General features: G+C 36.3%; 1 protein-coding gene across 1 annotated transcript; it reads right to left on the bottom strand.

Annotated features, from left to right (window-relative positions):
• On the bottom strand, positions 1–26,926 carry LOC136979306 (cytochrome P450 4C1-like). Its single transcript, XM_067275252.1, has 12 exons — positions 26,715–26,926; positions 18,129–18,251; positions 17,945–18,057; positions 17,386–17,474; positions 17,132–17,322; positions 9,800–9,869; positions 3,764–3,890; positions 3,497–3,694; positions 1,079–1,252; positions 952–1,018; positions 680–859; positions 1–237 (listed from the first exon to the last, which is right to left on the bottom strand). The coding sequence occupies exons 1-12, from the start codon at positions 26,863–26,865 to the stop codon at positions 71–73; spliced, it is 1,650 nt and encodes a 549-aa protein (XP_067131353.1). The 5' UTR covers positions 26,866–26,926; the 3' UTR covers positions 1–70.
• Positions 26,927–27,300: the final 374 nt, after the last annotated feature.

Genomic DNA, 27,300 nt, shown 5'->3' with positions numbered 1-27,300 from the left:
ATATGATATAGGCTTATGTTTATATGTATTTGTAATAAAAACTTCCTCAACGTTCATGTTATTTCATATCTTACAACATACATCTTTTTTCTACATACATTCTTATACCTGATATTGGGGTCAGAACAACTTCCACAGAAGTAACGATCTTATCTTGAGGGTCCAAAGAGTAAACTTTAAAATTTCGAAGAACATTTGCCAAAACCGTCTTCATTGTAATCATGGCAAGTTTATATCCTGTAAATAAATGATTCAAATGAAATAATTCTTTTGTTTTTGACAAGACTATGTCTTGTTTATAAAATCGCACTGCCGTCACAGCTTATCGGCTTAGAGGAGTGAAAACGTACATGTCAGGAGTTGCAATTTGGTACAAAGTATTAGGTGCCCAAATCATGCGCGCAGAAGAAAAGCAGACTTGTAGATACTCTGGGGGCCGCGAACCGAAATTGGATAAATTAATTTCACCGAAAATGCATCGTGGACGACCTCGTAGTCGTGGACTGCGAAATTTGAACGATCGCGCTCAAAACCAGCGAGACCAAAGAAGAGTACGGAATGAGAACGTGACCCGCTTTGAGCTTCAGAGCGATCCCGCTGCGTAGTGAGTCTCCGAGACATAGTCTTGTCCCAAATACGGCTTTGCCGTTTTACTTGTATTTATTCACTAACCACTTACCGAGACAATTTCGTGGACCGGCAGAAAATGCCAGAAATGCATAAGGATGGAGATTTTTATAGTTTTCGGGTAAGAAACGGTCTGGATCGAACACTTCCGGATTTTCGTAAACAGAAGGATTATGATGGATACCATAGATATTTATGGCAAGAGTCGAATGGGCAGGCAACACGTAATTACCTATTTCAATAACAACGATTTAATGCTTCGAGTCAATAACAAATATAAAATATTATTATTTGAAAACAAACTGCAAGATGTTCAGAATTTACCTATTTTCATTTCCGAAGGATTTTTTCTTCCAATAAAAGGACCTGGAGGATAGATTCTCATCGACTCCTGAAAATTCTAATATATGAAACTGATCTTTGAGTGTATTTAAAAACATTAAAAAGTTACCTTGATTACGCATTCTAGGTACGTCATTTTGGTCAGGTCATTGACAGTAATATCCCTGTTCATATCATTTTCGAAAGTTTCTTGCAATTCCAGATACACTTTCTCTTGTATTTCGTTGAATCTTCCTAGGAAATAAAGAGTCCATGACATAGCGTGGGCGGTTGAGTCGTAACCCTAATATTAGAATTGAAATGAAACGTGAAATTGCTTTCTATATAATGTACAGTACATTTGCAGTAAAATAAATATAATAAACTTGTAAAATTCGGATACGGCATGCATTAATACCGCGCTTTTTTCATACTCATGTGAACCACTTTACAATCCAAAATAAAGTGATTGCCGCGTATCTACTGGATAAATTTAAAAAAGAAGTTTGAAGCTTTCAAACTGTATACAAAGGTACACAATGACACACAACATCCCCGATTTACATATTGTATAATTCAGCTTTAACAGGTTACTTATACCGATATAAATGTAAATGATCATCAATGTCTATATAAGTATGTATCATACTAGGCCCGTATTTAGGAAAGTGTTATTTTTAACGTCGTATTCTTGAGATATAGTTAAATACGTTAAATACGACAAATTTGCCACATATCGCATCCGCAATGCACGTAGCTGTTCGTATCATTTACGACAAAATATCAATGCTCTGATTTCGAGAGTATACCGATTCGTCCAATAAGAAAATTGTCCAGGAAATTTCAAATGGCGCGAATTGTTTTCGTCATGAGTTTCGGTGAGACAATGGAACAGAGAGAAAAAAACGCGTCTTTTTACTTTTACCGAAATACAGGCATTGATGGATGGAGTCGAAAAATATATTATTATTAATAGAAAGAAAAATAAATCCAACTGTTACTTCTTGCGGAAAACGTAACTATTGACATTAGGTATAATTTGAAAAGCAGTGTAGTGTTAGTAGTGTACTGTACAGTACACATAAGCATAGATGAAATTCGACGTAAATAGAAAGAGATTACAAAAGCGTTTCAAACAAACAAGGTGAATGAAATTATAAATAATCCATTATAAAAATTCTGTTTATAATTTGAACATGGTTAACAGAGTAGAATGCTATACATGCACGCCTTTGCAAACGAAGTTTTTGATCTTCGATTAAACTAAAAATTCTTTTCACCACATTCGATATTATCAGATTAATTCCACGAACAAAACGTCTTCGATCGATGCACGAAATAAACGTTAAATCAGTCGTTCGAAAAAACTAAGTATTCATCTGCCAGCTTGAATTGTCTTGACCTACGACAACCCACTTCATATCGTAATGCAACGACGTATATTTACGACGTTTTCGGTTATTACGGACTAGAATTATTCCGGATTACAAAATTTTTCGGTCATCGTCTCAGATAATACTTGCTTCGAATAATTTCAATCGTGTTTATAAAAGGAATTTGATTAACTGTAATAATCTTCGAAGTGTTTAAAACCTCTAATACATACACATTTTTAATTGGTCAAAATTATACCTTTCCTACAATTATATACAATAATAAATAAACTTTTTGTTTTATATCCGAGATTTTTTCCAATAATATTTCACATAATCTACATATATAATCGAGACGAGTTGTTAATATTAATCAGTGCAGAGCCCAAACGGTTAGGAGTTGAAAGTTGAAATTCTGGACACAGTTAGGGTACCAAATTTAAGTACCAAAGTGTTAAGTAACAATGGAGAACGACGTGCGAGATTTACGGGCTCTGGAAAAAAAAGAAAAAAGAAAAAGAGTAATATGTTAGAACACATTCGATTTTTAAATTTAAACACATTAGTTCGGTTTTTCTCGACTTTTCTTCTTTAGAACATTCGATGAAAATCGAATGATAAAATCAGAACACGTCGTGAAAATCGAACAATATTAGAAAATTTTATTTTCAAAATCGACCTTTTTTTAGAAATACTTAGTTCGTTGGTGAAATTATTTTTTTTCTTTTGTGACCATAACGTAATAATCTTAATCTTTGCTATCGTTGCTTTTGCCCGAGCAACGCCGGGCCTACCTGCTAGTAACAATATAAAAGGACAAAATTCAGATTTCAAAAATACAAATCTTTCCATGTTAAAAAATTATAAACTAATCCGAAATTACAAATAATATTAACTATAATAATTAATTATAAATGAAATGCGATGATTTCACAAACGTCTTAAATACAATTTCCAATTACAAGAAAGTTATTATGATTATTCTTGAAATAGGTTTTACGTTATACTTTAGTTATAATTTTTGTCGCCGAGTTAACTGTTTGTGGAATTACTTATATTTCAATACGTTGTTTACAAAAACATTACTTCAGAATAATAAAAATAATATCATTCAAATACATGCGTGCACGGTTATATAATTATTTCCGATTATACCTTTGGTAAATTATGCCTACCGCGAAAATAGCGCCTTCCATATCTCTGATAACGTCTTCTTCCGACAGTAAACCTTGTTTGAAATGAAGATCCAACAGTGAATCGATAATACGCTGTTTTGTATTCGTCTTTGGTTCCTCTTCATATCGTGTTTCTTCGTTTAAGGAATCTTGCTCTCGCATTTCTTTTACAAAATTCTCTTTTCTTCTCTCGAACACCTACGCATTGAATTGAATCATTAATTACTTAAATAAAAACACAAAATTCCATGGTCAAGTTGAGTTTACCTTTTTGCCGAAACGATGAATTATTTCAATGTCCCTCTTGTAATTTTTCTTCATTTTACTCATGAAGGAAATTGGAAAAAGCCAGCACATTGGATTTGCTATCCATTCAGGAAAATATTTCATAATTCTAAATTTTAACATAAATTATTAGTATATCAAAAAATAATTTATGCAAATTTAAAGCTTGGATAAGAAATAAAGTACCGTCAACTATTAAATCTACATAAATTTTACCACAGTATGTTTCGTGTATAATAATTGAAATGTATTAAATTGAAATACTTTAAAATATATAAAATTTACTTTAAGTCATAAATTTGTGTAAGTTATTTTCTTATTTTCGTGTTCAAAAAATGCAAGGAAACTTTGCAGTTATTTCGTATTGTAATTAATTTATTTTTGAGGATTATTAGAAATAAGATGCTCGATTGTATATTTTCATATTTTGATTGGATATTTCAACGTTAAGTGTTTGCTGTCATAAAGACTTCTCCTATAGTATTGAGGCAACAGGAGAAAAACAAAAAGATGGATAAATACTAGTTATTTACAGTGGTACCTCGGTATACATCTGCTTTAAAATACGTCCTGTTTGGACGAAACAAGTTTTGCTCGGTATACGACTTTTGTTCGATATACGACTTAATTATACGCGCTATCTATGAACATGTAACATTATCGGTGTACTAGACCAGACTAGACGTTCGCGGTGCCACGGTTTATAACTTTGTTAAATTTCTTCTGATTTTAATTTGTAAGTAAAATTTTATTGTTTTTATTAATCATGAATTGCAAAAAGGCAAATGAAAAGCAACAGAAAACTTATTTTTACCTTTAATGCATACTTGTTTAACACATTTGATTCGTTAGAAACGTAATTTCCTTTACACTTCTTCATTGCTCTAACATCTCATTATTATAATCAGCACGTATAGCAATGACACTTCATTTATAAGTTACGTACTTTTAATATTCGGTTAATTAATCATCAATCAAAATTTAGAATTCTGAAGATCCAGAAAAGTTAATTTGAGCTAATTAGCCTGTTAACTTAATTATAATGTTGAAGTGAGAACAACCCACACATCGTTTCTTTGTCTATACTCTGATAGATAAAATCGATAAAATAGCCCTTCGAGTCACCGATTATTACAATGTTTGGACTTCTGTTATAACCTTAGTGAAAACATTCGATTATTAATAATGAGAAACTGTCGAACTGACAGAATTATGCGGTAAGACAAGCCACGATAACGGATAGAAAATATGCATAGTTCGTCGATCGTCCGGTTCTTGACAGCTCATATCGGCAAACCCCGAACACAAGTCCAACTTAGAACACTTTAAATCAATGACATCCGAATCAATTCTCATGCGCAACGCGTATAAAAAGCAGGGTTGGCATGATTTTAAAAAAATGTTTTAAAACATTTAAAACATGGTTTATTTGGGGGGGAAATAAAACACTGGGATCTACGAGTAGTAAAATATAAAAATAAATCAGAAAAACTTCAGTGTAAGACTCAAGAATGTACAAAATGTTTTATTTAATATAAAATACAGCATTTTTAAATGTTTCTTTATGAAATGGAATTTTTAAGATTTGCATGTACAAAACCGAAACAGGATTGACAACGGTGGCTTCTTCAGCTTGAAGAATTTCTTATTTTCAGAAATGTATAACGCTCAGTAGTGTTGTTTAGGTGAATGAAAACTTTAACCTCTTGTTGATATCTTGAGCCAGTAAGTTTAAAAGGTTAATGTGTACCTAGGTAGCCAAGATGGCGGACCTTCCGGTAATCTTGATCCAGGTTACTTAGTGACGTCAAGATGGCGGCCATCTTGACTGCGATTTACGATGGAGCACATGTGATCACGTAATTCGCTCTGCGATTTATTAAATACTAAATCCCGATTTTAAAATTTAAGGATTTTGTTAAAATATTTAATATTTCGAATTAGTAATTAATAAATGAAAATAAACGATAATTATATAATGTTATTACTTACGTCATTGTGCATGCTGCTGTTCCTCTCTTTTTTTCGGACGCTTGGTTTGGACAGGAATTGATACCATTTGACTATTTGTCTTTCTGTTCTTCTTTCTTTCCTTCCTACTTTTATCGTTATCATCATCAGTAATATTGCATTCCTTTCTTTTCTTGGACCACCTTTTTTACTTTTTTCTGAATATTAGAAACTGGGGCTGCAGGGATGTCTCGGGTTCTTTTTTTAGCGTGATTTCAGAACGATCGTTTACTTGACAGATAAAACAGCTCTCGTCTTCTCGACATATTCCCCCTACAACCCATTTCGTACTTTTTAGTTTGCGGCCTTTTTCATATTTTTGTTTACATATGACAGCCTCGTCGATTTCGACGGTTTTCTTCGGACCTCCGATTTTAAACGACGTCATATTGTGCAGGGCAACTAGCATAATAAAACGTATATGGTTGGACCAGTCGACAGCAGCCTTATTCGAAATGCCTACAGCAATACCCGAGGTGGTCGAAGAGCATTCCAATGCAATGTAATGCCATATAAAAGAAAAGATTCTACTCCACGATATTTTTCCACATTTACCTTTAAAGGTTCCTTCGAATGCAGAACTATTTCTTCGACATTTTTTGCATCTCGTCACACACGAATCTCTGTTGTGTCGATAAAAAATTTGGCACGAATTCGAACAATTCTTACAAACACTTCCTCAATATGCTGTAATCCTAGACTCACCGCAAATTAAAAACCTTTATCGATTCTGGGGTCCATACCTAATTCGGAAAATTCCGATTCGAGCACTCGATAGAAATCATGGGCGGTGCACGCTGCCCAAAACTCTTGGGAAGAAATATCGAAAGAACTCATAACTAACCAATTAATATTAAACGAAAAACTTCGAAAAGAAAAAAAAAATTACGTCTAAAGTCAAAAATCACTCCAATCAACACAATTATCACACCTGTTACCACTTTCCGCCGATAACTCTACACGAAATGCGTCGTTACTATTAATTTGCATATCACAACGCGATAGTCCGCAGCTCCCTCCATCTTGACGTCACTAAGTAACCTGGATCGAGATTACCGGAAGGTCCGCCATCTTGGCTACCTAGGTACACAGTAACCGTTTAAAATATGAGCAGAGCATTCATAAGTGACAATATTTAAATTTTCTGTCATTGCTAATGTTTCTCTCATTTTTTTCGTATTGCTTGCATTGTCACTTACCAGGCTTCTTACTTTACAGCCATACTTTCGATTGCATTTTTTTATTACTGCAGTTGCAATAATTTCTAAGTGGTTTGATGCGTGCCTTTCTGCGCCTGTATCAACTGAGTCAATCAAATGAACTGTTCTATTAGAATCAGTCATACAGACAAGAAACACTGGTTCATTATGGATATTACTCCACCCATCAATAGCCATACAGACTGTAATATCGTTTAACTCATCAGCTGATTCATTCTCAGTGGAATTGTGTACAGTGTCCAGCAAGGGTCCCCAATTTCCTTTCTGTGTGGAGGCTCATATCCAGGTGGCAACATCTGACAAAATTTTATAAATTCGGGGTGTTCTACACGAGTAAAGGCTGAATTGGTGGCATATATAAATTTTGCGCATTGGAGATCCAATTTCATTTTTGATTAGTTGACGTTTTCACAATAAATGAATCAATGCGTTCCAATTTTACTTTGCTTTGGGATGCAGTGCCAGTGCCACTAGTGGAGCCAAAAGTGGTGGCGGAGCGCTTCCCACTCGTCTCAGACTCAGGCTTCTGACTTTCTGATTCCTGCTAATGTAAATAAATATAGAAACAATAAATTAATTACTAATTAGGTGTATGTTTTTAAAATTACTACTGCATACAGACGTGTGAAAATTATTAGACTCGAGTCGGACTAGTGCAATATAAAATGATACATTTTAGGATAAAAACCAAAAATAATACACTTTATGCATGAGTCTAATAATTTACACACTTCTGTATGTTCACTTCACAATGATTACGATATATAATTGTATACTATTGACTTTAGTTTCCGACGCCTAACTAATTTCTGCTCGGAAAATTTTTAATCTATTGATTTTTTATATTAAATAATTATTTCCTTGTAAAAGCGAATCTGACAGCCGAAATAATTTCCGAGGAATAAATACCCTCAAAAAACGAGTTTTTATAGAAAAACTAAATGAAAAATTTAAAATAACCAAAAAAATGCTTTTATTTGATAAATATAGCTGCAGGAATTGTTATTCTTTCATTTGACTGGCGTGAAAATTCACACGTACAGTCTACATTGTTTACAAACCAGTTGACAGTATAACACAAAATTTCTGATTTTTATGCTATTAAAATAGGGAAGAAACTGAAAAAAGTATATATAGAAAATTCTACTGAATAAAAAACAAAAAAAACACCTGCTGATGTCATAAAATTCATCCAATAGTATTTTTAAAAAATTTTATGGAAATCAAAACGGTCCTATAAAAGTTCAGAACGATTTAATTAATTTGATTTTAAAAAAAGTCTCATAAAACAATGAGGCAATTAATATGCTAATTAATAAAATGTTATAAAAAACTTTCGCGGCAAAAGTAATTAATAAAATTTTCATAAGTCATAGATAACGATGCATACGTACTGGCCCATACATTTTTGGAAAAGGACCGTTTTTTTCGTAACGCTATGTAAACTGCCCGAGGAGGCAGAACTATGTAACTCGAAGAACTTAAGAATATCTATACAAATACAAATTGAATTATGACCCAGGTAAAACTTTATAGCATGCTATAGAAAAAATTAAAACTTATAATGGTTCAAAATACTCACCCAGCTGTTGCAATTCCTGTATATCATCCTGTAGGTGATTATCTACAATATGTTTTCTCATACGAGCGACTAATCCAGCCATTTCTTTCCTACATATTTTTCATTGCACCCTATATGCCGGTTTTCCTGGATTTCCACAAATTAGTTTGTACTGGTTCCAGATATTATCAAGCCTTCTTCCTGCACTCATTTTTTACTTAACAAATAACAACAACAATAATAATGTCTTTTACCATCCAATACATTAGCTGTATTGCTAACAGTCCTGGCATGTGGTCAGGAAATCTCTTAGTGATAGAAGTCGGCGTGTCACGTGCTTTTATGACCCATGACAGTGAAAAAATTTCCCATCCCCACGTTCATATTTAGCTCACAAGTCAGAGAAAGTTTACTTACTAAATTTATGTAATAAAACATTTTTTTTAAATTTAAAACGTTGTTTTAAAACAAAAGAAAACAAAGCTTTTTAAGTAGAACGTGTATTATTGTTTTATTTCAAAAAAAAAAAAAAAACATAAATTTGCCAACCCTGATAAAAAGCGCTCTCACCCGATCGCCGAAGAAGACCGACTCCCTGCTGGACCTCACACTCGTCGTCTCCACGGAACGTTATCCGACCGTCCCGAAGACATCGCCATCCGACAAACACCTAACGAGGTATTTTGTTTGCTAATATTATGTAAATCTCTCTCTCTCTCTCTCTCTCTCTCTCTCTCTCTCTCTCTGTCAACTCAGATTTTAAGATAGACGTAGGCTTAAATGTATCTGATACCGTCGTATAGACTAAATAGAAATAATACCGGAACATCATGTCACTTATGAAAGGCTCGTAGTGTGTTAGCTTACTGTATCGTATGTTTTATGTTAGTTTATTAAATATTTGTACTTTGTTAATCTGTCTACCTGTCTTATTTCGGAGAACAAACCCTGTCGGCTAATCCGCCCCCTCGTCGCTGGGATCCAGCCATCCAGTGACACTGAGCGAGGATCTACCATCCTCGATGCCGAACGAAGGGCTTAGGACATTTACCCTCTGAGCCCTCGACTTCTCCCAAGAATGTTTCATATACTTCCTACTGAGTTTCATTGTACATTTTAAGAATTTCATCAGATAAAAAGTGACATTACATTATTTATTATAGATATTACATTTCTAAATATTATTTGAAAAATAATGAAATATTACTGGAAGCAAATTTTCCATACCTGTGTAATGCAAAGACATATTCTTGATCGTTCGTACTCTGAGAATGTAGAGAAACTCCTACAGCTATGTCTACATAGAAATAAATTGATATTTATATTTTTTAAATAAACAAATACAAGTCGTTTGAAAATAATGTTCTGTTTCCGGAAGGCACCGCAGAACAGAGAAATTTCACTAAATGAAAACAGAACCGGACAAATCAGAAAAGTAATCAGTTTGGTCGTTCAAAATTTGTCATAGTCATCTTTGACTGCGTGACTTATCAATACCAAACTCGTACCACCTTATATAAGCAGCCTTGTTTAATAGAATCTAACTAACGTTTTCGATCGTGTTTAACGACCTTCTTCAGGTTAGAACATCGGAAAAAATCGAACATAAGAACGTTTAGCAGTAACGACCGCTCGTTTGGAACGTTTTAAAAAGAACATTTAAATAGGATAGCATCTCTACGTCAATGAGTATTAAATAATACAATACAAGAGAATAATGTAAAGATAGATACCAAACAGTGAACAATAATGTGGGAAACGCCGGGAGGTAGGACGGAAGTCGGACCTCCTTGTTCTCGGCGAATAGGTCGGCAAGACCCGCCCCACTGTCAAGGATGGCTAATTTTGCGCGATATCCCGACTTGTCGGGATCGGTCAGTTACTTGTCAGGTCGAGTGGAGGAGTGTGTGTGGGGTCGTCGATAAAGAAAGGCAATATCCGTATAACAGGACAACACATATAAGATTTATTTAGACGGTAAACAGATACAAAAGATCTAACGCGTTCCGTTCCTAACCGCGAGAGAGAGAGTTTACAAATTTAGGGGGGGATCATACCTCTTCCTAGGATTAGCTGTAATCGTAGGATTAATCTTCTCAGTTCTCCGGTCGTGGAGGGAAGCGGGAGGATCGGGCGGGCGGCTCGTCGTCGGCGGGCTTCGGTGACTTCGTGTCTCGGCCCTCGCTTCTCGGGACGGATCCTACGGGTCGGGTGGCTTGTGCGGACCTTCAGCGACCGACCCCGTTCTTAGATATCTCCCCCCTATTTATACTCCCGGTCTCGTCCGCTGCGATGACGGTAGATGATGAGTCGATCTCCCTGACTCAGAGGTTAGATCCGGGGAGGAGGGAAGTGAGTTTGCCGGCGGAAGACTGCACATCCTTTGAATCTTGATCGGGGTTTGAACAATAAAATTTAAAACGGACTGGCCGGTTTTTGCCGGTCGTCACATTGCATCGGACTTTCTAAATCAAACTTGGTCCTAAATGGGACTAGTTTGATTTTAATTTTATATCGGGGTGTACAGGGAATGTTACTCTCTCTCATTTGTCAATACATACTACTATAAATAAGTATAGCTAGGTTATTTGAGACGCGTTACAATTGTATAGATTAACTGATAGATTATAGATTGTATTGAACATCGTAATAAGATTGCAGCGTACTAAGATTGTATCGATTAACGCGTTACACTTGTATCTATTAAGAACCAATATTAGAACCAATATTAAAACAATACGATAAATTCGATGGCTAGGTGGACTGGTTACAGTACGTTCGATCTAATTTGTTGATCGGTTGTCAATCAGTTGATTGATTGGTCGGGTTGGGTGTGAGAGTGGAAGTTCGTAATTTGAGGAAACACGTGGTTGTTAGATTTCCTTTGTTCTCGGTAAGAAGTTGATATGTTGGACGAGGTTACTCGGTTGGATTTTTGATGGTCACAGATTACTTCGGTGCTCGACGAATGGGTTTCATGGAAGTTCGTAATGTCCGGCGATGCGAAGTAGGATGCAGGTATTATTCTTGTTGAGTGTTGAATCTACGATCGAGCTGTGGGAGGCTATATTCGTCCGGCGGAATTGGAAAAAGTTACTGTCTTGATATTCAAAACGTATTAACATAGAAAGTACTTGGATTAAAGTTCATTGGCATAGAGGATAGAGGTATGTAAACACATACGTAAATCGGGATATTACTCTCTCTCGGAGAATTATAGCTAAGTATTTAGATAACAAAATATAAACATTTCTCTCTAAACGCTAATATTCAAAACTTCTAAAGGTAAAAATTTATAATCGAATGCAATTTCCGATACTCCTAGGAATATACGAAACTTTAATATTGTGAATTAGAAAGATATAAACTATGAATACGAGAAGCGCTAAAAATATACATATATGGATAATTGTTTGGGTTAGTGGGGTTATGAAGGAACCCTCAATGAGATTAACAATTATCGCAAAAATTTGCTTTGGCTTTGACCTTGGGTTCCTTGCTACTAAATAGTGAATATTCACAGTTTGTCTGCGGCTCTCGTTGTATGGGGCAGTCTAATGAGCACAAAGGGAAGTAAGCGGTCTTACACGTAGTTAAGTCGTGACGTTGCCCTAGCATATAGGACTGGCTGTCCCTGGATAGCGCGATACCTGGATGTTTAGTCTCGACTTGCAAAGATGCTTAAATTGACAGTTAGGGCTGCCGCGATTGACTACCCTGGATAATATTTAACTAGCGAAATCGGATGTATAGGTTCGAACATCGCGTAACCTTCCGGGAGTTGGTGAATATATTTTATGGTTAAGGCCCCGTTTAGAAGAGATTGTAATAACTGTATCGTAATAAATGAATTAATCCCTCTTTGTTTTATGACTTCTATCTCTGAATTTAAGGCTGATTGACTTGACAAGATGTCGGGGGAGTAGAATATGGTCACTTTGATAGGGCACTTCTCCCGAGTCAAATTCTTTCTTCCCCAAAATATGGGTATTAGCATTAACGTCCGTTTTCCTTTTGGGGAGTAATGGTTCTCCAATGGTGGGGAGATAGGTTATGATTAGATATATATATATAGAAGGGTTGTTTACTAGAATTCGATCGACCTTTTTCTACGCTCAGCATGCGATTATAGTGTTATCGCTAATTTCAATAGGCAATTTAAAGTCTATTTATGCGGCTACGTCTACGCATAATCCACGGTGGGTCTTCCACCGGGCCGCGACTTCGAAGTGCATATGGGGGCATGATTTCTTGTTCCCCGTCGTTTCCGCTTCACACATTTCGCTTTCTAGCTCGGATTCCTCTAACTCGCTTTCGCTTTCTGGTTCCGACGGTTCTTTCGGTAGTGGAGGGAGTACGGAGGCCAGAATAGTTTCATCCCAAGGGTCGGGTAGTTCGCTAGGTGGTGGCGTGTTCCTTAATGTGTCTTCTCCTTGTGATACCTCCGATTGATCGACGGTCATGTCAGCGTCATTCCGCTGTATTTTCGGTCGCTTAATCTTCCTATGGGCCGTCTTTCTTCGGCGTTTCTTTTTCCGATGTGTCATAGCGTCCCTGGGGAAAGGCGCTCGGAGCGTTCGTATTTGACCTGGTTCGGGAGGACGTTTCTCTTGACTCTTGGATCCTTTTATCTTCCGTTTTACGGGTTTGGAAGGTGAACAAAAGTGAACGACCTTTCCATCCGGTAGAATCACCTGGCTATTATGGAAATCGAGATTCAATCGCAACGTTTCGAGAATGTCTCGCCCTATTATGCCGTCACACGGAGAGGTGATCTCTGCTCGAACGATTCTGCAAAACTGAGGGAACTTGTGTCCCCTTAATTTAAAGATGGGAACCGCTGTGCCTATGGTCGGAATAGAATTTCCCTGTGAACCTACCATCTTCCTTTTGATACCAAATTTAACGGGCGCTTTACCCTTCAAGTTGTTTGCTAGATTAGTTGATATAAGCGTGCCTTCAGCTCCGAGATCAACTTGCATCTTCACCGGAATATTATTAATGTAAACTAAAATGATAGGTTTAGGTCTGGAAGAAGTTCTCGTTAATCCGATCCTGCCTTTCCATTTCGTGTCGCTCTCCTCTCCTGTCCAATCGGTATAAGGGGGAGGAAAAGTTCTGTAGGAATCAGTATATCGTCGTTTCCTCTCAACTATAGGATTTCTTTTAGGTCTAATTCGACGTCGTTGACCTTTGACACTTCGCACTTGGCCTCTCCAGCGATCTCGATCCTCTGCTGGAGACTGGGATCTGAATCGAACTCTATTTCTATCATTTCCTATGTCGTTATTGTTATCATATCGGTTCTGGTGTTGATTCTGGTCGCTCGGCCGGTCGGGTCTGCGGTTGGGATTGCCATAGGTGGGATTCGCAAAACTTTCTCGATCGTCTCGTCTCCCGTATGGGGTTCTATAATCGCGTGGAATTATGCCTCGAGTGAGCCCGTCCACTCTACCTTTAAGTTCTTCCAGCGTCTTTGTTAATTGCGTTAAATCGTCTAACGGAGGATGATCGGTTGATCGCAGGTTAATTGTCCGCAAGTTTCCGCGTGAACGCGCGGTGAGTTCCTCAATTGTTTCCTCGTTAATTGCGGCATCTAAGGCCTCATCAAAGGTTTTTGGGGCATGACTCATTACCCTTTGTTGGATCCGCGGCGTGATTCCGTTCAAGAATTGGACCTTTAGGCGTTCGTCCAACTCTTTTCTTTGCACACGCTGTATGATAGCGGTTTCCGCCGCATCCGCACCGGGTTCCGGGGTGATTTCTATCTCCGTCGCTAGCGCTTGCAACCGTGCGGCATACGCTTGGACATCTTCATCCCGTCTTTGCACGCAGGAATAAAACCGATTTAATCGAAAAGTGAGAGGCACTCTATCGAAACGCTGGAGCATAAGTCGCTTAAATTCGTCGAAATCGTCGACTTCCTTAATTCGCCGATCCTTTCGTACGAATTCCCGGGCTATTCCCGCTAGTTTTAACTTCGCTACTGCCAGCATTTGCGCTTTCGACCATGCAGCAACCTTCATGATATCCGCTAACGAATCAAAAAAATCCGTTACACGGGGGCCTTGCGGGTCTCCTGAGAATACAGGCAGCAACGGGATTATCCCGCCTAGACCGCCTAACGTAAAAGGGTTCGGTCCTGGATTTGGGAGCGGTGGCGGATTCGCTGGGTTAGCAGGCTCTGCCGCGGGTTGGGGATTGGGTTCCATTATCGCTATTTATCCTTAAGTCCCGAATTCGAATATGGCCTTTTTTCTTCTTTATCGCACCCCACTCCTGTAAACCAATTTGTGGGAAACGCCGGGAGGTAGGACGGAAGTCGGACCTCCTTGTTCTCGGCGAATAGGTCGGCAAGACCCGCCCCACTGTCAAGGATGGCTAATTTTGCGCGATATCCCGACTTGTCGGGATCGGTCAGTTACTTGTCAGGTCGAGTGGAGGAGTGTGTGTGGGGTCGTCGATAAAGAAAGGCAATATCCGTATAACAGGACAACACATATAAGATTTATTTAGACGGTAAACAGATACAAAAGATCTAACGCGTTCCGTTCCTAACCGCGAGAGAGAGAGTTTACAAATTTAGGGGGGGATCATACCTCTTCCTAGGATTAGCTGTAATCGTAGGATTAATCTTCTCAGTTCTCCGGTCGTGGAGGGAAGCGGGAGGATCGGGCGGGCGGCTCGTCGTCGGCGGGCTTCGGTGACTTCGTGTCTCGGCCCTCGCTTCTCGGGACGGATCCTACGGGTCGGGTGGCTTGTGCGGACCTTCAGCGACCGACCCCGTTCTTAGATATCTCCCCCCTATTTATACTCCCGGTCTCGTCCGCTGCGATGACGGTAGATGATGAGTCGATCTCCCTGACTCAGAGGTTAGATCCGGGGAGGAGGGAAGTGAGTTTGCCGGCGGAAGACTGCACATCCTTTGAATCTTGATCGGGGTTTGAACAATAAAATTTAAAACGGACTGGCCGGTTTTTGCCGGTCGTCACATATAATAATAATAATATATGCCTCGTGGGGATATTGAAAATAAAATACTAACAGAAGAATATGGTGCGTGCTGAACATCTCATATACCGAGGGAAGGGTAGGGGCTGTGCGGAGATTGACCGGCAGGTTCAGCGTGAGCTTCTGCAAATCCGCCTTTCTGGCGTTTACGTGTCGCCTGAGCGCCAGGCCGTAGATATTTTACTAGCCTCTCGGAAGTTTATGGATTGCCCTTTCTGGCTAGCTTTGTAGATATGCCATGCCTCTGTATAACGTAGGTGCTTTATGTTTGCGAACTGTTTGTATTATTTTACATTGGTGCCACCAGAAGATCACTCAAGGAAAGGCTAGCGGAACATCAGAGAAACATAAGAAACGAACAGCCTTGCACAGCGCTGGCGACTTATGTCCTAGCAGATCCCCAGGAAGTCCAAGCCGAATGGGCCCAAGCAAGACTAATACAAACAGTTCGTAACATAAAGCACCTACGTTATACAGAGGCATGGCATATCTACAAAGCTAGCCAGAAAGGGCAATCCATAAACTTCCGAGAGGCTAGTAAAATATCTACGGCCTGGCGCACAGGCGACACGTAAACGCCAGAAAGGCGGATTTGCAGAAGCTCACGCTGAACTGCCGGTCAATCTCCACACAGCCCCTACCCTTCCCTCGGTATATGAGATGTTCAGCACGCACCATATTCTTCTGTTAGTATTTTATTTTCAATATCCCCACGAGGCATATATTATTATTATTATTGTTCACTGTTTGGTATCTATCTTTACATTATTCTCTTGTATTGTATTATTTAATACTCATCGACGTAGAGATGGCGCACGCTATCCTATTTAAATGTTCTTTTTAAAACGTTCCAAACGAGCGGTCGTTACTGCTAAACGTTCTTATGTTCGATTTTTTCCGATGTTCTAACCTGAAGAAGGTCGTTAAACACGATCGAAAACGTTAGTTAGATTCTATTAAACAAGGCTGCTTATATAAGGTGGTACGAGTTTCGTATTTGTCATAGTCAGTTATAGTTTTAACTACTGTCATCAGATAGGGACAGTGTTAATGAAAATGGCAGTTACACAAGAACAGATGTCGTCTTGTCTGTCAGAATATCACGCAACTAAGTCCGTATTTATCGTGTAACGTGTATGTGCTAAAAAAAACTGTTTGAATTCCTGACCCCGTCCGTTGTTGGTTTTGTTCAGGAAAGTTCAGTAGTTTACTTTTCTTACAGTGACATACATGTATATATATACTATTTTTTAAAATTCATTTCATACTTGTTTTACGTGATGAGCAATAAGTCAACGAAATAAATATTTTATTTAATGTTTACGTATGAACAAATTGATATTTATGATTCTTAATTAAATATTTTACATTAGAGAATAATACCTGTAATTATTGAGCATTGAACACAAGACCGTGTTATTTATCAAACACCTGGCTTTTTCCACCTAAAGTGGAAAAGTGGAAAAAGCCAGGTGTTTGATAAATAACACGGTCTTGTGTTCAATGCTCAACATTCAGTAAATACACGGTTTCAAGAACATTTTTTACCTGCAATTATATCGAGAGTGCAAGATTTCATCCATTCCAGGACATTGAATATCTCATTTTCGTGCAATTGTTTCAGTTTTTCCACTAAGACGTTTGAATGCTCCATAAATACATTTTGATCATCTTTCACATTCCAAACTTGTCCATGTGGAGCTAAATATCTTCTTCTTCTTCTCCAATTATCGCCAGGACTTAATTAAATTTAGAAAACTGTAAACAACGATATTTAATCTCAATATCAAATAATGCATTACCTGTAGAAAAGACTGTCGTCTCCAAGAAATGACTTAAAGAAGTCATAAAGAAAATCCTTATTGATTAAACTGTTGCTTCTTAACACTTCCTACAAAACGTAATACTGTATATTTCATTTGTATGATATATGTACATAACTAGGCATGTTTATATTAAATATATATAAGTCTCTGTAATCCGAACAAGATATACTTGTAAATCGGTAGACTATCTTTCAGCCAAACTGCTAATAATAGTTGAAGTTTTGAAACATGATATAAATTATTTTAAATGTTTCCTATGTGAAGAACATACTCCAAATACATTAAAATTAAATAAGAACATACGGCTGATAATACCAAAACACACGATATGGAAGATTGAAAGAAAAATTATAAAATCTGTCATTAGAAGCAAAATTTACCATACTAAATAAAAGAAGTTATTAGCAGTTTGGCTGAAAGATAGTCTACCGATTTACAAGTATATCTTGTTCGGATTACAGAGACTTATATATATTTGATACTGTATATTTTCATTTGTAATGAATATATTACATAACTAGGCATGTTTTATTACCTTTGCAGATTCTGGATGTAAGAAAAAAATTACTTTATATCCAAATATGTTTAAGCAGGCAACTTTCTCGTTTGGAAATAGCATAGAGAGTCCAGCTATTAAATTTAAAATAACTGGAAAGATACGAAAAATATTTAGATATTTATAAACAGTCAAATTACCCAATAAAATATTGATGACATACATATGCCCATGTCAGAATTGTGGTATTGTTTGTTACGTTGACAGAATAAAATGTTCCACGAAATTGGTAAAAAGGACATAGAGGGAAGATTCATTTTCAGCTCCTGACCATTGTCTTCACATTCTGGAAGAATAATATTTGTTATAAAAATTTTTTTAAATTACAACTAACAATTATTCATTGTGACGTGGTCAGAATGCCGGTCTGCAATTTTTAATCATATTCTTAATTTATTTAATTTGAAATATACGCTATACGCCACAAATTAATAGTGGGTTGCCCTCGTACATTATACTTTTCATTGAACATTAGATTCGTGCCGGTTATCAACGTAACACCTTTTTGGGAAAAATATTTGAATTGAAGTAACACGACTTTTGATTTTCAACGAATGTTTGTATATACCTGGGATGGGCAAGCAGAAGTTCAGTGGGAGCCGCAATGTAGGTTTTGCAAAATGCATGGGAGCCGCAGTTTTGTACTGTCATGGTGGATAGTATGGTAAGGTGCGCGATGTTATTATATAATATAAATATAATATAAAACAAATATTGAATTTTTTAATAAACATATTTTCACAAAATTATAAAAATATAATTGTAAAAATATTAATAAAAAAAACAGAAATTAACACTTTCAGCAAGAGCCGCACGTAACTCAAAGAGAGCAGCATTTGCCCATGCCTGGTATATACAGTCGAGTCCGCATAAGTCGTCACTAGGATAACTCGACACCATCGGTGAAGTAGTCAGTTTTCTCTGGTCCCGGCCGACTTACATAGGCATTAATGTTAAAAGAAACTCCGGTTTACTCGACGCCGTTTAACTCGTCACTATTGCATAAGTCGGCATACTTTTGCTGTCCCACGCTCCGATAAGTCGTCACCCCCTCCTGAAAAAATGAATTCACTCCGCACGTGTGGTGCAACTCATTTTTTTTCAGGTAGGCGATTCGATTTGTTTATTAATATACAATTAATATATTTAATAATATAATAATACATTAATATTATGAATATATATACAGTCAAACCTGTTTTTGTGCGGTCTTTTTCTGTGCAATTTTTATTTGTGCGGTATATGAAAATTTCAATCAAATTGGAACATAATTGACTCCTGTAAAATTTTTAAAAACTCTATTGGTTGTTTTCTATGACATCAGCAGGTTTTTTCATTTTTTATTCAGTAAAATTTTTTTCTCATACGTTTATTTCGGTCCCCTTTTATTTTAATAGCATAAAAACCATAAATATTATGTTATATTTGAACAGATGCGGTAAGTTAGCTCCCCTCCAGCTTTAGACTGCAGGTGTGAAATTTCACGCCTTGTTAAATGAAATAACACTTCCTGCAGCTATATTTATCAAATAAAATCATTATTTAACGATTATTTTTAACTTTTTAATGTTAGATTCGTATTTAAGTGGAAATAATTAATTAATATAAAAATTAAAATTCCTAGAGGATTTTTTCCCCCATTAGGTGTTGCAGAAAAAGGCCTACAGAGTTAAAAAAGCAATTCCTAGTTATTTCGTACGGTTTCGAGTTATTTTCTACGTGAGACTTTTTTATGCGGTCCTTATTCACCGCATAAAAAAATATTTTTTTAATTGTGTTGCGAAAACTATTTTTTATAGCCACTCGTGAAGTTTCGCGCGATTTTTTTTTTATGCATTTTCTTTTATGAGGTCCCTATCCCCCGCATAAAAACAGGTTTGACTGTATACATATTAATAAAAATGCCTTAACATTTTATGTATTTTTATGTATAAAATAATAACAGATAAACAAAAACATATATACAATCTACATCAACGTCACACCAGAATCCAATTTTGCATTTTCTCACGCTAAAGACATTAAGAATCCTTAGACGTTACTTGCCAACAATTGACAATTGCAAAGATGATGTTTTAAAGGCGTTTGTGATCGTTGAAAAAGAAACTCTGGACAGTTAAGTGCTCAAAACAAACAACACTAAACGACTTTTTCAGTTTTTCATCTACAGTGTAATTGTAAATGGAGAACACAATGTATTGTAAGCCTATACTACTGTATAACGTACTACTGTATTTTATTAGTTGTAGTTTTGAGGTTTTTTTCCAACTTCGCTTTAGTCGTCACATCGGATAACTCGACACATTTCCACTTCCCCTTAAGGCAGTGGTTTCCAACCTGTGGGGCGCGCCCCCTAGGGGGGGCGCCAAGCTGTTGCAAGGGGGGCATGCTGCTCAACCATCGCATTAAATTTTTATAATGTTGTATTAATTATATATTCTTTTTTTGTATTTTTGTAAGATTTGTTTTTATTACATTTAAAATTATTATTTCTTATAATAAATAATTATTTTTTTATATATATTTTTACATAATATTGTATATTATTTTGTAGCTCATTAAATAAATTATAATATCAGTTGAGTATTTATGAAATTAGATTGTTAGAAAAATTAGGGGGCACAACAATTTTTTTTGTTTAAAGGGGGGCGCAGGTACAAAAAGGTTGGAAACCACTTGCCTTAAGGTGTCGACTTATGCGGAGTCGACTGTAGTTATTCAGGGCCACCCGAGCCGACGGTTTCCGTCTCGGGTGACCAAAGTCGATATACAGCTTACTTCGAAATGGGAAGGACAGTTTGGACATGAAACACGCACCATGTATATATGCGGTTCCCCTTTGGGATGACAGATTTAATAGAAGTTCGGTCTATGTGGATTCGACCAAACGCTCTCTCCATCAACGCCTCCAGGAGCACAGGTACGACATTGCCAACAATAAACAATCTACCACACCGGCAACTTATGCCACACAACCGGGAATCACAGCCGACCTCCAAAATGCTCGTATAATCAGAATGTCACGCCATACGGACCAACTTAGAACATTGGAAACTCTAGAGATATATAAGGCGAAATTGCAGAACACATGCATCAACTACAAGGATGCAATTAACATCTCGCACGCCTGGAAATATTGTTATAAGGTTAATGCACACCCACAAATAACTTCACATTAATTTCATTCAATTTATATTCAAAGATCGGCAAACGTAATAGTACGCATGCGTAAACAACATCCCAACACGAGCATAATGTTCCATCTTATCTTCCAATTCCATGATTCCAAATATGGAATAGAATTCGCTTCAGTTTTTTGTTCCATTCACTCTGGTATTTGAAATTTCGGGTGTACTATAGATTACCACCTATGGAATTTCAGGACTTTGATTATATATTTGAACTCAGGGAACCGAGACGAATTCAACGGTTCCTTATTTTTGGACCGGAGACGAAAAATAAAAAAGCTATCATACTTTATAAGTTACCATAGTTTTTTAATGCTCTCATGCAGACGGCACCGTAGTTGCTAGTACTGCCATCTTGCAGTAAAGTCTGCAAACCATGACGTCGGACTACGGTCATCTCTCGGAGAGTTAAACATGCGATACGAGAGCAGAGAGAGCGACGCGACTTCCCATCATCGCGCGATCGCCGGAAAAAAGTGTGATAACTTTTTTATTTTTCGTCTCCGGTCCAAAAGTAGAGTATTGTTGAACTCGTCTCGGTCCCCTCAGTTCAGATCCCCCTACTTTTGGACCGGAGACGAAAAATAAGACAGTTATCATATTTACCTTTTCGGTTAATGTTATTTACGGCAGCGTTCCGACCGTTCGTGCTCTCGACTGTCCTCCCGGAGGGGAACCGCCGGCAGGCCGCCATGTGCTAAACGTAAACGTCACTAGTTATTGATTCACGGTAGTTCTTGAACAAAAGAAAAAACAGGAGGTGGCGTTTGACTGTTCGTGCAATTTCTTACCTTTCACGGAACTTTTTTAATGGTTTGCAGACTTTTCCGCAAGATGGCAGTACTTTTTTTTGTAACTCTTTCCGCCCTGTGGGCACTAAGAGGGCCTCTTATAGCAAGCCCATTATGGGTTCGGCCAAGCCCACAATGGGGCGACCGGGTGGTGAGAGACGGGGACCGACATATCCGGACGGACCACCCCCGAAATATTCCTGGAGATTTTTCGACCCGTCCGGATTCGATCCCGGGTCCCCCAGGCTGCTAACCTTGACCGCTCGGCCATCCGGCCGCTAAGATGGCGGTACTAGCAACTACGGTGTCGTCTGGTTAATTCTCTTTTTCCTATTTAGGTTAGTTATTTATTTTTATTTATTTAACTAAGATAGGTTATTTAAGTTAGATTAAGTTAGTTAAATAACTTAAGTTATATAGTTATTTAACTAGTTTGGTTTGTACATTTTCGCTGCTATGTGGCGTTGTTCCAATTACGGTGTCGTCTGCTTAATTTTCTATTTTCTACGCAGCAATTTTGAAAATGAACTTCGTTAAGCTAGCATTAGAAGTAGTCAAAGATAAGGAAACATGTATCGAGTAGTTACAAGATGAAAGTCTCCTTCGTAAAGCAAAAATGTGTAATAGATGCAGAGAGTGGATGAAATTAGAAGTGTTGATAATGGAGATAATGGCATAAAATGCATTTTAACGGCAAGCGACGCGACTTCCGATCAAGATAGCGAGGCCGACTTAGCGGAGAGAGTGACGCGACTCCCGATCATCGCGCGATCGCCGAAAAAAAGTATGATAACTTTTTTATTTTTCGTCTCCGGTCCAAAAGTATAGTAGCGTTGAACTCATCTCGGTCCCCTGAGTTCAGATATATACCCAAACACCCGAAATTCCATAGGTGGTAATCTATAGTATCTCTTCCGTCTCTGATCTCGTCTTTCATATATTTCACTCTCTTCACGAAATTAAAGATGACACACAGGAAACCGGAGGACAATGGGAATTTATAGCTTTCTGTTATTTAAAATTTTAGCCCAATATCTATGTATCGTATCTCGTAGATTTTGTTTTCTTTTTGTTATATTCTATTTATTCAAATAAGTTTCATTCACCATGTTGGAATATGCATAATGAATATTTTCGAATAACTTTTCGAGAAAAATGAAAAAAAAGATTTGTGTTCAAAATAATTTGTACGAGTTTCACCGTATTTCGAACATGGGTCAACGCCTGATATTTCTTTTGCCTTGTTACGAAGTGAAATTTTCTCTTTCGCTCAACTTGAGGATAGCGTACAACTTCCTATCTGTACCGGTCAAAGTCGAATTTAAAACTTCGGCCTCCGTCACAACCCGTCACTTTATTAATTGTACTAATATAAAAAAATTTCGTTAAAATCGGTAGAATCGTCACTTATCACAACGTGTTTCTGCATTTGTTATTGTGAGTGGTTGCCGCAAAAATGTTTGTCCATTTTATTCTCATACGAATATGATATCCAATATAAATAACAAGATGCCCAGCCTCAAAGTAATATATTAAAACTCTAATAGTAAACATATAGTTATAAAAATACTGTAATATAAATGAAACAAGAATACTAAGAATAAAAAAGTCTTTGAAAACTGGCAATTGCGCTAGAATTTTGTAGTAATTTGAATGCTCGGATATTACAAATTAAAATCCTTATAATTTATTACTATTTTATTTACGTCAAATGCGCATAATAGTAATTTAGACAATAAGAAAGCCTAGTCAAATGGGGGAAATCCCATTGAGTTGTGTCCAAGCGAAAATATTTTCTCCCGCTAGATGGAGCCACACAACGGACCATAACAACACACACTGATTAAGTTATCCTAGCTACATGCTGTCATATGTTCGTAAAATAAAACAGTAATTCAAATAGGATATAGCAAATTATTGATTTTTTTAATTAAGAGTTTGCCCGGATTTCTGCAGAACAATCTAAAACAATAGACATGTTATCAATAATTATCTAGACGGTTTAATGCAATAATAATTAATAGGGTAGATGTACTGTACCAATTCTGGCCACATTAAGACAATTTTCAACTTTAAAAAATATTTTTATATTCTTACATTTTTTTAAAGCAATGAAACAGTAAAAATAATGCAAAAACACGTTCTCTTTTACTTCATTACATTAATTTTTATTAATTTTAACATTTTATAAACAAAATTTAAATTTTTTAAAAATATTACAAAAATCACCAGTTTTCACCATGCCTGTACAAGTTCTGGCCCACCTGTGTACCAGCTGTGGCCACCCCATGTTTATAAAGGTGACACTTTTATTATTTTTCGTGATAAAGGTTTATTATTTGAAGTTTGGGGTCTACGATTCTCCCGAATATATGTGTCGTTCACAGTTCTCTTTTTCAATCCTGGTTTATAATCTGATTCCAGAAAGTGCGTACTGCAGACAACTGACCAGTCACTCGGCTTCCAAAATTTTGAACTGTTTTTCATCTGTAAATTTTAAAAACAGATAATATAACTAATAGATTTACTGTATAAGCTACCTATAAATAATTTGTATGCATAAATAGATAAATTGTACGAAAGTTTAAAATGCAACTGCAATCTAGCCTAATCTCATTGCAGTTAGGGGTCGTGCAAAAACCGTACTTGTCCTCATTAAGGGGGGAGTATATGTATTTAATTTTATTTGTATTTAAAAAGCTGAAATTAAGCACTTTTCAAATACACCCATGTGATTTTTAGCAATGTCTTTCTACCGTTTTTGAAATATCAGAGAAATTCGATAAAAGGAAGCGTTGCTATGCAAAAAGTTTTAACATCATGTTGATCGAGTTATGAAGTTAGAGGAATATTAATTTTTTTCAGATTTTTTAAAAAATATTAAATATTAAAAAATGTTAACTAAAGATCGCGCCGGATATGTGAGACCAATTCGACTCACGTAGGGTTAATTATGGAGTATTAAATATATCTTACCTTTTCTGCTGACAGCTTTTATCCATTTTCAACGTAAATTCTCTTCCACGGGATATTCGTGAAAACTTGTTCCATCTTTTTTTCGATTTGTTTGATGTACAAAATGTCATAGAGCAATGAACCATTTTAAATCAAACCTTTTAAAAACTTCATCAGTATCTTGATATAAAGTATTTTCGAAATTTTAATTTTTTAAATCTCTCATAAGCACGTCTTTGCAACAGAATTAGCATTCATCACTTGATCGAATAGTCCGATCATCAGCGCTCCTAGTGAGGACTATGTGCAAACCGCCTCAGGAATCGACACACGTGTTTAGAGCAAATGACTAGACTGTTCTTATTGTAGGCTATGATAATAGTAATATTAGAAAATAAAGAAATTAAAACCAATTAACTGACAAGTGAGTTACACAATTTATTAAAGTGCATCCACGTGTTCGGTATTAGGCAATGTATTTGGCCAAGTGCTTATTACTTGTCCAGGATACACGTACACACATACGAGCATCTGCCAATCATTTGCGTATCGTGAGAAGATAAATAAAATGGACAATTCTCCAGCAATAATTTGTGCTGCTGCTTTTGCACTTATGAACATTTCATATGTGTTAATGGAAAAAACGAGCCTAATGGAAGACAATAATGACTGGTAACATTTCAACATTGCTGATAATTAGCTGGAAACGAATGTCTAAATACAGTATCACAAAAATAACTAATTTCAGAAAATACTACATAAACAAATTCAACTACATAGTTAAACCATTAACCATATAAAAAAAAATTAACTAAATTGAAAAATCAAATACGGCTCGTAGTTTAAATAACTCTAAAATCCTGTTTCGTGTCATGAAATCAACAGAAAAATGAATATATCAAAAAAAGTTTTCGTATTTTCACGTATGAAACACGTGTTAAATCTCTATGGAATAAGCAATAAAAGTTGGTTTTAATGCAAAAAAAACAAGACTAATAATATTAATACTTTATAAAATAAGAATATAAAAACTACTTTCACATAGATAAATCTCAGATGCATTGGAATTTCTAAAAGAAAATCGTGAATTAAGTATTAGAAACTCAAACCGAACGTTAAAACTCAAGCAACCAGTTGCGTAACTTTCCCAACAACGTTAAAAAGTGCATTTTGCGCCGTCTGTTATATGTTATTTTTCAAAAAACCGTTTTATTTCTTTAATTATTATAAAACGGCAAAAAGCTTTTTATGAGGTTACAGATAAGTTTCATAAAAATAAATTTCAAATGCTAACAACGAATAAAACCTTCATTACGTTCGACCAGATATGACACTCGAGTTCCTATCTCTCCATACTCTCGACCTGTTACCATTAAAATTCATTAGCATAAATTCACCAAACACGCAAATCTCTCTGCGAAATTTTAAAAACTCGCCAATAAGCAAAACAATTTTATCGATGAAAGATTCTGAAATTTTTGAATTTCTGAAACTCATTAGTTTGGAACCTAATGAACAAATTCGTGCCACGCAGACCCGCGCATACGCTAAAGTGTCTACACACAAAAAACAAACCGGAATGTTTATGCATTTCTCTCTGTTTCAATGTGCTCTGAGTCGAAACATGTAAAAGCTTTATGGGATCACTTTTTAGCATTTTATAGATTCCCTCTGTTAAATATAATACTGCCGGGAAAGTGAAAGTAAATTTTGATTATACGCAAAAGATGTGTATAACTAAAATTCGTCCTTATCTTTTTAATATTGTCGATTGTTAACGAAAATAATAACGAAAACTTTCAAACATTTACTTACTTCCAGACACAGATGAAGACTTTCCATACGATATTAAACTCGAATCGTTTTTCCGTTGTTTCCCGCTTCTCCATTTCTTCACTAGTGTAGAAATCAACGCAAGAGAAATAATAACTAAACTTAAAAGAATTTGAAAAGTTGACAGAAACATGATTAATACTCGTTTTGCCCAGCACTTTTCAAAGTGGTACGTAATAATGCTCTATCTGTGTGTATATTACTATTAAAAGAATAGGCACGGACAAATGCCAATAAGCATCAGAGTTACACAACGCGTGATCTATTGTCTGCCAATCATACGAGATAAACATCACACTACAGCTACCGGGAAGTGCTGCTATTATTTTCCTCGATTTTGAGAGATTTATTCGAGAATTATAAGTACTTACAGTACATTAATGTAATTTATATTTGAATTCTTCTTGCAAGAAATAAATATTTATAAAAATCCTTACGAATGAAAATGTTTTAATAAAAGAAGAAATTATTTTCAATAAACGACGTGTTTATGCGCTAGACGAATATTTAAAATGGGAAATTTATAGGATATAAAGAGTTTTAAATTTTAAACACTGGTCACTTTCCT

The sequence above is a fragment of the Centruroides vittatus genome, unplaced genomic scaffold (assembly GCF_030686945.1).
Source record: "Centruroides vittatus isolate TY-2023 unplaced genomic scaffold, ASM3068694v2 contig_602, whole genome shotgun sequence".
NCBI lineage: Eukaryota > Metazoa > Arthropoda > Arachnida > Scorpiones > Buthidae > Centruroides > Centruroides vittatus.
The sequence above is the reverse complement of the archived record's forward strand: the minus strand, read 5'-3'. Positions and strand labels throughout refer to the sequence as shown.